At 47.1% G+C, this 12,588-nt stretch overlaps 1 protein-coding gene across 1 annotated transcript in view; it reads right to left on the bottom strand.

The window, feature by feature from the left end:
• LOC144938297 (coagulation factor X-like) overlaps positions 1-12,588 on the bottom strand; it is a 55,759-nt gene that overhangs the window by 4,855 nt on the left and 38,316 nt on the right. Inside the window, exons 6-8 of the mRNA XM_078866188.1 lie at positions 7,528-7,730; positions 6,839-6,950; positions 5,091-5,341 (exon numbers count right to left, since the gene is read on the bottom strand). Of these exons, the coding sequence (XP_078722314.1) occupies positions 5,091-5,341; positions 6,839-6,950; positions 7,528-7,730 (566 nt within the window). The remainder of the gene's footprint in view (positions 1-5,090; positions 5,342-6,838; positions 6,951-7,527; positions 7,731-12,588) is intronic.

Genomic DNA, 12,588 nt, shown 5'->3' with positions numbered 1-12,588 from the left:
CAGGAGTTTAATTGGCTTCGCGTCCTATTACCGACGGTTTGTCGCGGATTTTGCGACGATTGCGAAACCCCTACACGCTTTAACGTCAAAAGGGGTTCGGTTCCACTGGGGACAGGAGGAGGAGGCTGCTTTCCGCTCCCTTCGGAACGCTCTGGTGAAAGCTCCTCCCTTGGTTTACCCCGATTTTTCTAAGCACTTTTTGCTTGACACCGATGCGAGCAACACGGGTATTGGGGGCGTGCTTTCCCAGGTGGTTGACGGCGTGGAACGGGTGGTCGCGTACGGTAGTCGGGTGTTGTCTCCTGCGGAGCAAAGATATTGTGTCACCCGTCGGGAACTGTTGGCAATTGTCTATTTCATCCAACAGTATCGCCCATATCTGTACGGTCGGCATTTCACCGTCCGCACAGATCATGCGGCACTACAGTACGCCCTGCGAGTTCAACAACCATCGGGACAATTGTCTCGATGGTTGGAGATTCTCCAGGACTTTGATTTTGAAACCACCTACTGTAAGGGCGTTCGCCACACCAATGCGGACGCTCTGTCGCGCATGCCAACCACCTCCGAATGTGCATGCCTCCTGGGGTCTGGACGTTGCAGGCCTCCGGGGGACATATCGGTTCCGGTCTTGGCGGCCGCCGACGACGACGAAACATTGATTACTAATTCGATCGCACAACAGGGAAAAGATTCCCTGTTGGGGTTGCCCGTCACTGAATGGGGGCGCCTTCAGATGGAGGATACCTCCCTCCTCGGGTGGCGTCGTCGCGTCGGGGGTGCTGCGCGGGGGAGGGGTGATGCCGACGCATGGGAGATGGTGCAAGGTCTGCTGATGCATTGGGACGGGAAATCCCATCGACACCGGCTGGTGGTCCCTTCTGGGTTGCGGGGCAAGGTGGTGTGGGCCGCTCACGAGCGCCTCCTACACCTGGGGATCCAACTTGATTTTTTTTGGCCAGGCATGACGAGGGATGTCGGGGATTTATTGGGGTCATGCCCTCGGTGCGCGCAACGAAAACCGCCGGCACGGGAGTCTAACCCACCCTTGCAATCAATCAAAGTGTCCAGAATAAATGAGCTTGTCGCGCTGGATATTTTGGGCCCATTCCCCGCCACCCCCAGGGGCAATAGATATTTGTTGACTGGTGTGGAGTATTTTACGCGCTGGCCTATGGCCTGGCCCCTTGCCAATCAGTCGGCAGCAGCCATCGTGGAGGCCTTTGTTCAGGGATATGTCCTGGACAAAGGTGCTCCGGAGCGGCTGCTGACCGACCAGGGCAGAAATTTTTCCAGCAAACTACTCCAACAAGTCTGTGAGCTCCTGGGCACGAAGAAAATTCGTACCTCCCCGTATCACCCGCAAACTGACGGGATGGTCGAGCGTCTGCATCGCACCATCACGTCAATGTTGTCACAGCAGGTTTCGGACTCACAGACCGATTGGGACCTGCAAATTCAAGGGGTCTTGGCGGCATACCGAATGGCCCCCCATGCAGCTACGGGATTTTCCCCTTTCTACCTCATGTACGGCCGCGAATCTGACCCGCCTGTTCGTGCCCAGCTGCAGATCCCCGCGCCGCAGAGTAAAACTAAATTGGCTGACCATGTAAAATTTAATCTGGCCAAATTAACTGAGGCACGGGATGCTGCCATGCAAAACTCTGACCGCCGTCAGAAAGCGAATGAGCGGCTCAGACTGGGTCGGGCGCACATGCTGCAGTGGAAGCCGGGGGACAAGGCATGGCTGCACTGTCCCCAGGTGCCACTTGCTACCTCCTCTAAGCTGGTGCGGCCGTGGCGGGGCCCTGTGGAGGTGGTCGAGGTTTTGCGACCGCAGTGCGTGCGCATCAAATGGGGGAAGCGGCGGCTGTAGTTCGTGCACCCCTCTAGATTAAAACCCTTCGTTGCGGTACAACATCCCCACTTCACACACGCGTGGCCAAACATGTGGGGGGTCGACCGACTCACTGGGTCCGTCTCCGTCGCTCTTACCTAACGCCTTGCCGGCTGTGCCACCTCCAGGTGCATCAGGAGTGACGGGCTCACGCCCGATCACCCCTCCTGGGGATGCCAAGGGTCACGCGGCGTCGGATGAGGACTCAGTCCGAGACGGACAGTTGCCACCTGACGGTCCGCCACCCGGGGTTACCCCGTGTGAGGGGCCCGCTGCAAGGACGCGCGCTAAAATGCGCAGACTGTTGTGAGGCCGGAAGATGTGTACATAGGTTGTGTTCATTGTGTGTTGTGTGGGTGGTGTGTTCCCGGCTCATTGGATGTACATATGTTGGGTTCGCCATGTGTTGTGTGTGTGGTGGGTTCCCTGCAAATTGTATAAAAGGCTGTTTTTACGGAATTCGTATTTATTCGGGGGGGGGTGCGTCGGGTTGTTTTCTCTTCTCGCTGTTGCGTTCTTGTGTGTTCTTGTTGTTGTTCTTGTTATTGTTGAAAAATAGTGAGGCACACGCGTGGTCAGGGGGTAAATGCGCTTTTATTGTCATTTTTTTTGTATAGATGTAATAGAGTTCACGACTCTTGGACGCCGGAGTTGGAGGCACACGGGTTTATTCACACAGCACGGTTGTGGCATACAACACTAGAGGGGGTGTCGGCCCCCTCACCCGGCTAGCTGGGGATACACTCGCTAGCTACTTCCTAGCCTGCCTCCTAGTCCTCCTCTAACGGGCTAGGGGAGGCTATCTGGCCCGACACTGGTAAGTCGGGCCCGGTACCCTGAGTCCCAGACCAGCGCTGACAAGAGCACCGGCTCTGGATCTCGGGACCACGCCGCTGCCTCGGTCCTGTTCAGCCCTGATAAGGACGGCACACCAGGGGAGTCCAGGGCTCTAGCTAAGACGTCTTCAGTCTTCACTGGTTAGCTTAACAAGAACCCCGAGCCCTCCGATACATCCCCTTTTATACCCAACCCCCCGCTGAGGGGTGGGGGCCCCCCCCCGGTGGGCCCCCCCCCCCGGGGTGCCTGGCGCGGACGTCGTAGAGAGCACCTCCCCGTGCACTCACGTAGCCCCGCCCACTGTGTTTGTTTGCCATAAGCTGCCATGCATAACGGGCTCTCTCTCTAACACCCCTACACTTTTTAGGCATAAGCAATAAAAAAATAACACTTACTACCCAGGGACAAAAATCGTGTTACTTCGTGAATTATCATTGTAGTCAAGCAAGTCATATTCATACCATCCAACAGTATCATTATTTATTGTGCTTGTTTACCCAGGAAAGCCTCAAGAAGCGTTTTCAGAAGGGTCTTCCCAGGTTGACAGTAGTACTGGTTAATGCTGGTTAATACCACTTGTGTTTGAAATTATTTTTTGCTATGGAAGGATATTGGAGAACCTTGAGGAAACCCATGTGGAACAGGGAAAGAACATACAAACTCCATACAGAAAGGAATCCAAGTTGGGAATCCAACTCAAACGCTTAGTGAATCACAATTAATAATATAACTATGATAATAGGGTTTTCCCCTTTTTTCTGGCAACAAAACAGGTGTTGAGATGTTAAAACACCAAATGTAAACCTTTTACAAGGAATCATGTCTGCATTAACCACAATGCTTGTGGTCAGAATGCAAACAAAAAACACTCTTATAATATATGCATTGTCCTTGAAACTGATTGGTCCACACCAGAGACAGCTTTCTTTTGAGACTAGGCTTTTGAGACACACACAGAGCAGAGACACACAGAGACACAACATAGACAGAAACAGAGTCTATGTTGTGTCTCTGTGTGTCTCTATCTGCTTGTGTGTATGTCTATGTGTCTCCGTGTCTGTGTTTTGTCTCTCTCTCAAATTTATAAATCTTTGTAAGAACGTAATCAACCAGGTAGGGTGTTGACTGTTGTGTTAGCTGACTCTCTGTGTTGTATTGCATTATATTTCTAAGTTTACTAAGTTCGTTTTCTCAATCTCACCTGATGATGATTGCTTGTGTTGTAATCGAAATGGTGTATTCTATTATTATTTAATTTATTTTCTTTCTACGTGACTTTACCTAAAGAACCAAAGAGGATATATCATATTAGTCCACATGTTCTGTACCACCTTCTGAAAAGCCAATGTATGGCGCCTTAATACCTGCAGGAAAGGATTTTGGCAACATTTGTGAGATCTACCAACCCTCACCTCAACAGGAGTTAGACTCTGCCTCCAACGTTTATCTGTTGTGTTTTTATTATCTCACTTCAGGATTATTTAGCTTCCATGTATCAGAGTGTCTGGTAGCTACTTTCAATGTTCACTTATTGAGCTCTGGACTTCAATTATAATTATTTAATAACTTGGTTGTGACCTGAGTCTCTTTCAGCAGTCCGGTTCCACATAGTTAAACCGATAAATGTGTCCTGTGTTCTTTATTCAGAAGATACCATTTTATTTAGTTAAAATTTTGACTGGAACTTGGTACAGTATTACAAACCATAGCTCGGTTTGCCACCTTTTTAAACACACTAAACCCGTACATATTCTCAGCCTAGGTCTATCAAAACTGTGCAGTATATTGTGTAATGACAGTAGAGTCAACCTACGGTGTAAGTGGACTATTGGCCACGGGAGGTAATGACAGGGGAGTGAGCCTGCAGTACAAAGGAACTGGTGGATACGGGAATGATCGAGAATAGGAGCGTGGCCAGGTGACGTAAGAGGACAGTGGAGTCAGCTGGTAAAGCGAGCGGTCTACAACCAGCAAGAAGGTTCGGGAATGGGGGAATGGCCTCAGACCGTATATAAGGGAGACAGACTCGGGGCTGCTGCAGTGGGGTCTCCGCCTTCCGAATTTGAGCACGTTGCTCATGAATAAAGAAAACCTTCCCAGGACAAGTGCGGCGGAGTCGTCTTTACATTTGTAACAACGTTCAACACAGTACCACAACCAGATCTCAATTAATTCCTGCCACCTGGAAACAGATGCCAATTCACAATCTTTCCTGGCCAAACCCGGACAGGTGGTAACCCTAGCTACAATGACTGTATTACTCTTAAAATGCAGTGTCAGTGCTAATTGTGATGTGTGCGCTTAATATCGAGTTTAATTGAATAATGTATTTCAAAAACATCTGTGTGGTGCTTGCCTTGATACCACGGTGGTGCAAGCTCCCCCATCCACTAATCCGTGACTGTTCTTCCACCAGAACCTTGTCAGCAAAGTCTCGCTCAGGCAAGCAGGCCGGAAGCACCAGCCTCGAGAAATTTAAGGGCCGCTCTAATTGAAGAAGCGCAAGGTCATTGTCAAAGGTGATTGGGTCATAGCGGCTGTGAACTACGATATTCTTAATTGGGACGTGTTGTTCGGAGCTCTCCGTCACACGCAGGTTGTGCTCACCTGTAAAACAGACACGGCATCATATTTGTGAACAACTTTGGTGCAGAGCTGTAATAGCTACATTAATATCCTACTGGGGATTGACTTGGCCCATCATCACTCTGGGGTCGATAACATGAGTAGCCACTTTGTGGGGAAGCAAACAGTGGTTGTCTTTCGATTTAAAGCTTTCGTGACTGCAGGGATTCATCTTCTTGGTTCTTTAGTTACTGCAGCTACATAATATTAACATTCCTTCCCTTTATCAATGTTACCCCTATCCCCTCCCTTTGATGCTGCTAATCCTGCATAATGCACGGGCATAATGACTTTAAACCCCCCACCACACCTCCTACGCATTTCACAAGTAGTACTAATCGCATATCTGCATTTCCCATAAATATGCTAAATTCCTCTTGATATGCAAATTATTTTGCCAAGGCGCTCTTTCCCCCCTCCATCCCAGCTTAAATAGTCGCTCCACGCCTGGGGTGTGTCATTAAAACTCTGTCTTCTCGACAGACCTGTTCTCCACCTGAGGGCGGCTGCTTGCGTTGTGGCCGAAACGTCGTGAGAATTATTTTGTTATATATATTTTTTTTTTATTATTTCCATTCTACGTGACTTTACCGAAAGAACCAAGAAAAAATGGTTGTCTTATGGGCTGGGTCACCCATGATATGGGAATGTGGAATTTCACCACTGGCGCAGGGATATAAAAAGAATAGCACTTCCTCACTGTTTATTTGATCAGGAAACCATACAGACTCTGAATATTCTACACCGTAAACAATATCTGTGAGCAATTTTCCATTGCAACACACATTTTGTCATGGCAGTGTTAACACATATCATTTAAAATACAATCGCCAATAACTGCTAGAATAATACTGCACTTACAATGTTCTACGATAATGACTACAATTATTATTACAATATATAATCATATGTCATGATCTATCTGCTCAAGGTGAGTCTCCCCAACTCACTTCCATCCCTCATTCTCGTGATGCTAAAAAACCCAACCTGTTCTTGCATTGCTCCATATTCGTGGTGGCCACTCTGCACATGTAGAAACCTTCATTTAGCTGCCACTCCATCATTAGTCTCGACCATCAGTCATTGTCTCTTATAGAATGTGTTTTTTCCCAGCTCACATGTAAGGGCCTCCCCTTAAGACTCTATTTCACCTCAAGGAAATACCGTTTGCAGTGAGCAGTGATGCAGTTATGGCAGTTGGATCTATTTATTCTAAGACTCTCTGGGTTTGACCCAGACAGCCCGAGCCCTCCAGCAGTGGATAGATCATGGCAGATGACCTGGGCAGTCCAGGCATCTGCGTTGGGGTGGCAGGAATTGGTTTGTACTAAGATCTGGTGGTATTGTAGCAGAATTAATTACAGCTAAAATACAACGTTGTGATAGATCTAGGCTGACTGAGACAAATGTCCAGACGTGGTCTGTATAATAGGTGGCAACCCTCCAAATAACCATTGATATTTCAGGTTCGATACTTACCAACCACAACATTCCAGGGTTTCAATGGAACGCAGTGAGCAGCAGTCAAAATCCATTCCAAGTTAAGGATTGTCCCTCCGCAATATAAATTGTTCTCCAACTTTACCAGTGCCTGAAAACGAGATAAAACAATGTTTCTTACACGCCTTAGACATTGGGGTGCTCTCATATGGAAGTATAGAGGTTCCAGTATGACACAAATTCGTCCTGCAGCCCATGTGAACTATCGTTTTCCCTCTGCAGAAACATCATAACACTGTTCTGACAAGTGCCAGTTTACATGTTTGGTATTCTGAGTTGTCCTGGGATGACGTACCGTTGTGTACCGGCACTTTTACACCACAGCTTGTACTATAATGAGGTGGCATCACAAAATATAAGATTGCCTTTCACCCGATGTGTATTATTTATCGTGATTGGTGGACAGTCACATTTTTTACCTCGATCGAAAGGCATGGGGTCATACATGGGTCAGATTTAACCCCTTAAGTATCTTGATTTGAAGCTGAATATTCAGTCACATCATAGCCTCACTGGATGCTAGATGAATCAAGTAGTCACGTAAAGTGTTGCAACTGGACACAATGACAGACAACTGACATTCCGTGAAGTGTAATTCCACGTGCCCTACATATACTGGAATCTTTGAGTGTGAGTAACTCACGTGTTATATAAAGCCGACGCCATACCTGCCAGGGGCAGTCACCACGAGGACAGTCCATTCCACCGGCAATGCTTTTGACATCTTCCCTCTGTTCTTTGATTGAGGAAGTGTTGTGAGGCTGTGTTTTTAAATTCTCATCCGAGTGGCTGGTGGAAAATTCATCCCGACGATTTTCTTCTCTCTTCGCCCGTATTTCCTCCGGGTGCAGCCGCCCACATGGAAACGCCTCTGCATCAAGTCACATGTCATGCATTGGGAAAGTATTTGTGGTGCATCATCACCTGCTGTAAGCATACTGTTGTTTAATGGCTAACATTATACATAGAGTTTAGTATTGGCACTTCTTTTCGATTGCAACACAAGCGGTCGTCCTCAGGCGGAAAAAATAATCCAGCAGTAGAACTGCTGAGTCAGGGAGAACACAGCGAGAGAGCTGTTACAACAAGAGGTTATATATGTGGCGAAGGGCAAGCAGGCGGGGTCTGAGCTGGAAAGGAATTCCATCCCCGCACGCAAGCACTTCAGTTGTGTTAATGGGGGCGATTACGGAGAGATTAGGGAGGGAGATTAGCATGAAATGAGCTTCCGTCGCCGCATAAGAGTATCGACCCCGCATATGCGTACAACAGCAGTGTTAATGGGAGATTAGCACTATGTTGATAGGAGAGATTAGGCAGAGAGATTAGGGGGATTAGAAAGTTCATGTCATGTCTATGTGTAACACAAGCTGCGGTGCTGCCAACTGCGCTGTGAGAGGCAAGCGCGTCAACGCAAGACAACCACCACAACGTTGGTCGCACCAGTGAGACACGCAAGCCCAGCACACATTCAGAACCATCGATACATCGAGGCTAAAGGAGCAGAGGTGGCCATGTTAGTGAGACCCAAGTCTGTTAATGCAGAGGCATCCAATAGGGCAATGCAACTCAGAGAGTTGGAGTTGACAGCCAAACGGCAGGGAAGAATGGAAGCACCACAGCAAATTACGACTTTGCTTGGTAAATAACGTCCTTCCAATGATTGCTCAGCTTATACCATCTTCTCGGTTGAAATTGTCTCCGTGTTTATATATTTGGATGGCTTCATGCACTAGTCTTTGTTGGTAGCCTGAAGTTTTGCAAAGTACCTTGGTCTTGTAAAAAACAATATAGTGCGAGCCCAATGTGTTATACTGTAACAATTATCAGCCACGGCAGAGGTATTGGTTCTGCCGTGTTTCAAATCTGCCTTGTGTTTGCGAACACGGTCCCAGACATTTCGTTTCCCAAATGTAACTGCTGCCACAGACACAACTTAGTTTGTAGACACCAGGGTATTGCATGTCAGGAATGACATCCTTCACGGATGGGATAAAATCACGGATTTTGTGTACTGTATTGAATCGGATCTGGATCTTGTGTTTGTTTAAGATTTTGGAAATCTTTTGGTAACACCTGCTATGTATGGCAAGGTGATGGTTTTGATTGCGTCCTCAGATGGTTGTCTCCCCATGGTTGGGGATACAGCTTTGCGGATTGTGCAGTCTGAGTATCCGCTCATCATGAGGGCTTGGTGTACGTTCTCCAGTTGATTGGCTAGGTGGCGCTGGTCGGAGATGCAGTGGGCCCTATGGTGTAGTGTTTTAATAAGGAAATGCTTTGCCGGATGGTGGTGGGAATCAGGTTTTAGATAGGAATCTGTGTGGGTGGATTTCCTGTAGACAGAGTGTACCAACGAGCCGTTAGGTCTCTTCTCAAACAAAACATCCAGGAAAGGTAGCTTACCATCCTTCTCCACTTCCATGGTGAATTTGATGAATGGGTGTATGGAATTGATGTATTTGAAAAATTGGTTCAGTGCTGGCTGGCCATGTGGCCAGATGACGAAAGTGTCATCTATGTATTTCTTCCACAGGGAAGGACGTAGGGTGGATGTCAGGATGGCATCTGTATCACATTTATCCATGAAAACATTCGCTACCACTGGTGATAAGGGAGAACCCATAGGAGTACCTTCATTTTGTTTGTAGAATGTATCATACCAGATGAAGTAAGTGTTGGGCAGTGCCTCACCAAAGTTGGTACATCAGGATTCAGTCCCTGTTGGACCAAGTCTTCAATGATTGTTATGGTGTCAGGTACAGGTACCTTGGTGAACAGAGAAACTACATCAAAGCTGACAAGCAAATAATCTGGAGACAGTGAAATGTCCTTGATTAATGAAACCTAGTGAGCTGAGTTAAGTACTGCTGAGGTGGTCTTGCCCGTGAATGGAAGCAGGGTCTCAGACAGAAATTGGGCCAGTTTGTTGGTAGGCGAGTTAATGGTGGAAGCGATAGGACAGAGTGGAGTACCTTTTTTATGGGTTTTTGTAAGGCCATAAAATTCTGGGTGATCTAGCAGCCGAAGGTTTTAGAGAGAGCTGCTTGGTCGGTTCGATTAGAGAAGTCGAATTAGTGATGATATTGTTGTTTTTTGTAGCCAGGCAGTTGGCAGGATCTTTGTTGATTTTTGTTTAACTGCCATCATTAAGAAGGTCCTGGATTTTGTTGTTGTATGTGGTTTTATCTATGACTGTGGCATTGCCCTTGTCGGCTGAAAGGATGGCAATGTCATCTCTCTTTTTCAATTGAGCGAGTTCAGAGCGCTCGTCCCTGCTGATGTTAATAATGGGTTTCTTAGCGTTTTTGAGGATGGCGGCGATTTCAGATCTTGCCACGTCTGCTGGGATGTGACCCAAACCTTTGAGGGCTACGTCAACCTGGGAAATGATATCATTCACTGGGATGTGTTTGGGGATGACTGAAAAATTCAGCCCTCTAGCTAGTACCAATTTTAGGCTGCTGGATTGTTTTTTCCGCCTGAGGACGACCGCTTGTGTTGCGATCGAAACGTCGTAATATGTTATTTTTAATTTTATTTAATTTTTCTACCTACGTGACTTTACCGAAAGAACCAAAGAGTATGGAATCCTGCAGTCACGAAAGCTTCAAATCAAGATTGGCACTTCTGTTTTGAATATTTTGCACATAAAGTTCTCAAAAGCCTGCAGGTAATCCAGTAAATTTAACATCGCATGTGTAGTGACTGTGATTGTCACTGTGTGGTGCCGGGCTTACGAAGCCACGGCGGATAATGTGTTGGCATTATGTGTAGCCTGCTTATTGGGCGTAGTACCAGCCCTAACGGGGTTTGGGTGAGCCCTGGTCAGCGCGGAGGCACCACGTACAGTGTGCGGTGCGGGCTCCCAGTCAGGGAGCGAGAGGGAGTGTCAACCAGCCAGATATCATCCACATCCCAATGGATGATATAATTGCCCACCGGTGGACGGGGGCTGCTGGGCGGTCACGTGGTATAAAAGAGCTCTCGGGGAGCCTTCAGGAAAGAGCTCGAGAGATCTAGAAGGTGGGCGGGGCGAGGGGCGGAGGCAGCCCCAGCCCAGGCTGATATAACGGGTGCCCCGTGAGGGGCTCAGGGTTCTTCGTGTTGCTGGTGATGAAGATCCACTTCGGGTAAAAGAAGCCTCTAGACACGTGGTTCGGGACCCAGCTTGTGGTCCGGGCCGGGATAACGAACTGTGTCTAGTTCTGTCGTAGCATGGCTAGATGAGCATTCAACACCAAAGTGTAGGTTGTGTTATGTTATGTTGAGTTACTGAATAAATAGTGTTGCTCCCAAGGCAACGTCTGTGACTCAGTTGGACTCACTACATATGTACACAAGCCTTGTGCAGACCACCAACTCAAAATAAGTGCATATGTGGCAATTTTTTGCATTTTAGACCATCAACTTAAAGAGCTAAGAACATATGACTACAACAACAGTCAGCGGCGAGTAAGGCAATGCCGAGAGATTTGTACATGCAATGTCCACATTTGCGTGTTGTCACATCTATTTGTTTTCTGGCCTGTGCTATATTTTTCTGTCGTGGGGTTTTCTTGCCATTTAAAAATGTGAGGTTATACAGCATCAGAAAACTTAAGGAGCTCTATTCAATAGAGCATCTAAATCCCATGGCATTGCTTGATGTTGGGCAAAAAGTAGGACATGCCGATTAGAGCCAGTGGTAGAAATTCCACATTCCTAAGTTGGCGGCAAGCCAGCCCATAAGATAACCACTTGGCTTCTCCACAAAGTGGTATCAATTATATCGACCATAGAGAAATGACGGGCCAAGTAAACCCCCAACCAGGATTTGAAAGCACAAAATTCCGTTTGTGAGCTGCTCACCAGACGACTGAACCAACAGTAATAATACAATATTAATTATACAATGCTCATGATGGAAATAATGATTGTCCCACAACTTTTAAAAAACGTTCACCAACATAGGCTTGCCACCTGTCTGACTCGGACAGTCCATGAACTGGCATCTTTGTTTGGGTGGCAGGAATTGAATTGTTGCGAGATCTGATGGTATTAGTTTTTGCTTCCATTACAGAATACTGCACAGTCTCGATTGACCTGGGCTGACTAAGAAATATGTCCAAAATGTGTCCGTGGGAAAGGTGGCAACACTAGACAAAAGGGAAGTCTTTATTTACAATGGTGGAATTGAAATCACTTCACCGATGGGGCACAGTTTGCCATAGGCAGGGGAGATGAGAAAGGTGCTAAATGTTGACTTGAACTGAGGTACAGAAAGTCGTCAGCCTTCATTATTTGAGGGGAAAACATTCCAAACGTCAGTGGCTGTTTCAGAGTGACCTCCCAATGAGTGGTGGTGGATGTGCATATAATGTTAAAATGTCAACTGCAGTTGTACGGTATCTAAGGCAGTAATATTAAAATTACAATCTTAAACTGTCATCACCATCATACATGGTCAATCCATTGCTGCATGATGACCTCCCCAAACCACCACCACCTTTAATGATCCTTCGATACAATAATTCACCGAGCATCTGCGCACACGGATTTCATGAATCTTACTTTTTGGCGAATGTCCTCTTAGACGTGTTCAATTTCTTGGCTAGAACTCTGTTATTATTCTTGACCAGCAGCCATCGTATATCTTCTAGCGATGACGTCTTTCTCAAGCCAACGGACTTTTTTTGACATTTTGAAGAACATTCTTTGCCTGCGGATCTTGCCTAGTACACATGTTC

Source organism: Lampetra fluviatilis, chromosome 21 (genome assembly GCF_964198595.1).
Source record: "Lampetra fluviatilis chromosome 21, kcLamFluv1.1, whole genome shotgun sequence".
In the NCBI taxonomy this organism is placed as follows: Eukaryota; Metazoa; Chordata; class Hyperoartia; order Petromyzontiformes; family Petromyzontidae; genus Lampetra; species Lampetra fluviatilis.
This window is presented reverse-complemented; position numbering and strand designations above follow the sequence as displayed.